A 1,374-nucleotide genomic window follows, 5' to 3' on the forward strand; every position below is an offset into this window, starting at 1 on the left:
TGAAGAATACTCACTCTCAGACTCAGACATTTTAAAAAACTAAAGTGTTATGGTTAATAAGGTCACGTATAATTGTATTTATATCAAATTCTTAGCGACTACTGTTCACCCCGTGACTTCGGCTACTGTTCACCCCGTGACTTCGGCTACTGTTCACCCGTGACTTCGGCTACTGTTCACCCCGCACTCTTAGTGACTACTGTTCACCCGTGACTTCGGCTACTGTTCACCCAGTGACTTCGGCTACTGTTCACCCTTGACTTCGGTTACCATTACCCTTATATATAGTGTGGGTTCGATTCAATATCTCTGCATTTTCTACTTCTAATGGATCCATCAAAGCCCCAGTTCAACCCATTTTTCAATTTTTCCCAACCTTCATCCCATAATCCAAATGATGATGCACAAAACATAAATCCTCCTACTCCAATGTATCCTAATCCTAACTTTCCTATGATGAGCCCTAACAATTTTCAAATGCCGATGTACCAAAATCCTAACTATCCACTAAATTTTCAARTGCCATTTTACCCAAATCCTACTACTCCTCCTTCTCAATTTCCAGAATTTTCTTCACAACCAAATCTCGTGCCAGAGCAAGCAAGCGGTTCTAAAAATGAAAAAAACCGATGGACAACCAAAGATGACATATTGTTGTGTAGTGCTTGGCTCAACATAGGCAAAGATGCAACAGTTGGTACTGGTCAAAGTAGGCTGAATTTTTGGCARCGTATACTTGAATATTACGATGTGAATCGTGACACGATTTCTCAAACTAGTAGGAATCGTCAAGCACTTCAAAATCGTTGGAGTCGAATAAATCATGTCGTTTCAAAGTTTGTTGGTTGTTATGAACAGATCCTACACCGACGTGAAAGTGGACTGAATGAAGAAGACAAAAAAAACAGGGCTTTAGAGTTATATAGCTCGTTAGAAGGTGGAAAATTCAACTTCTTGCATGCTTGGGTTGAATTGCGTGATCAAGAAAAATGGATCAGTCAACGAGAAAGACCTCTGGAGGTTGTTGATCTAGTAGAAGACAGGGGGTCAAARAGGACAAAAAATGATGGCTCGGGCCAATATACCTCATCATCCTCAAATATAAACACGTCGACCCCCGAGCTAACGTCGACTGCTCGTCCAATGGGAAGGAAAGCTTCAAAGGATAAAGGTAAACAAAAATCTATATCAACTAACTCTATCGACCGTATCGAAGAGGCGATGAAAGAACAATTCAATCTTRATGCTGAAAAAATAGAAGCAATGAACAAATATACGGAAGCTATAAAAGAACGAGAGAGAAAGAAAGAGGAACGAGGGAGAAAGAAAGAAGAACGGGAGAAGATGAAAGATCAACTTAAAAAAGAAGAATTG

The 1,374-nt window shown here is 39.9% G+C and overlaps 1 protein-coding gene across 1 annotated transcript in view; it reads left to right on the forward strand.

Annotated features, from left to right (window-relative positions):
* Window positions 1-327: 327 nt before the first annotated feature.
* The window catches only part of LOC112505362 (glutathione S-transferase T3-like), a gene marked incomplete at its 3' end in the record, with an annotated part of 3,210 nt that continues 2,163 nt past the window's right edge, over window positions 328-1,374 (forward strand). The window contains exon 1 of the mRNA XM_025109278.1: window positions 328-1,171. Within this exon, the coding sequence (XP_024965046.1) occupies window positions 328-1,171 (844 nt within the window). The remainder of the gene's footprint in view (window positions 1,172-1,374) is intronic.

This window comes from Cynara cardunculus, unplaced genomic scaffold (genome assembly GCF_001531365.2).
Source record: "Cynara cardunculus var. scolymus isolate 2C unplaced genomic scaffold, CcrdV1 Un_Scaffold_10137, whole genome shotgun sequence".
Taxonomy (NCBI): domain Eukaryota; kingdom Viridiplantae; phylum Streptophyta; class Magnoliopsida; order Asterales; family Asteraceae; genus Cynara; species Cynara cardunculus.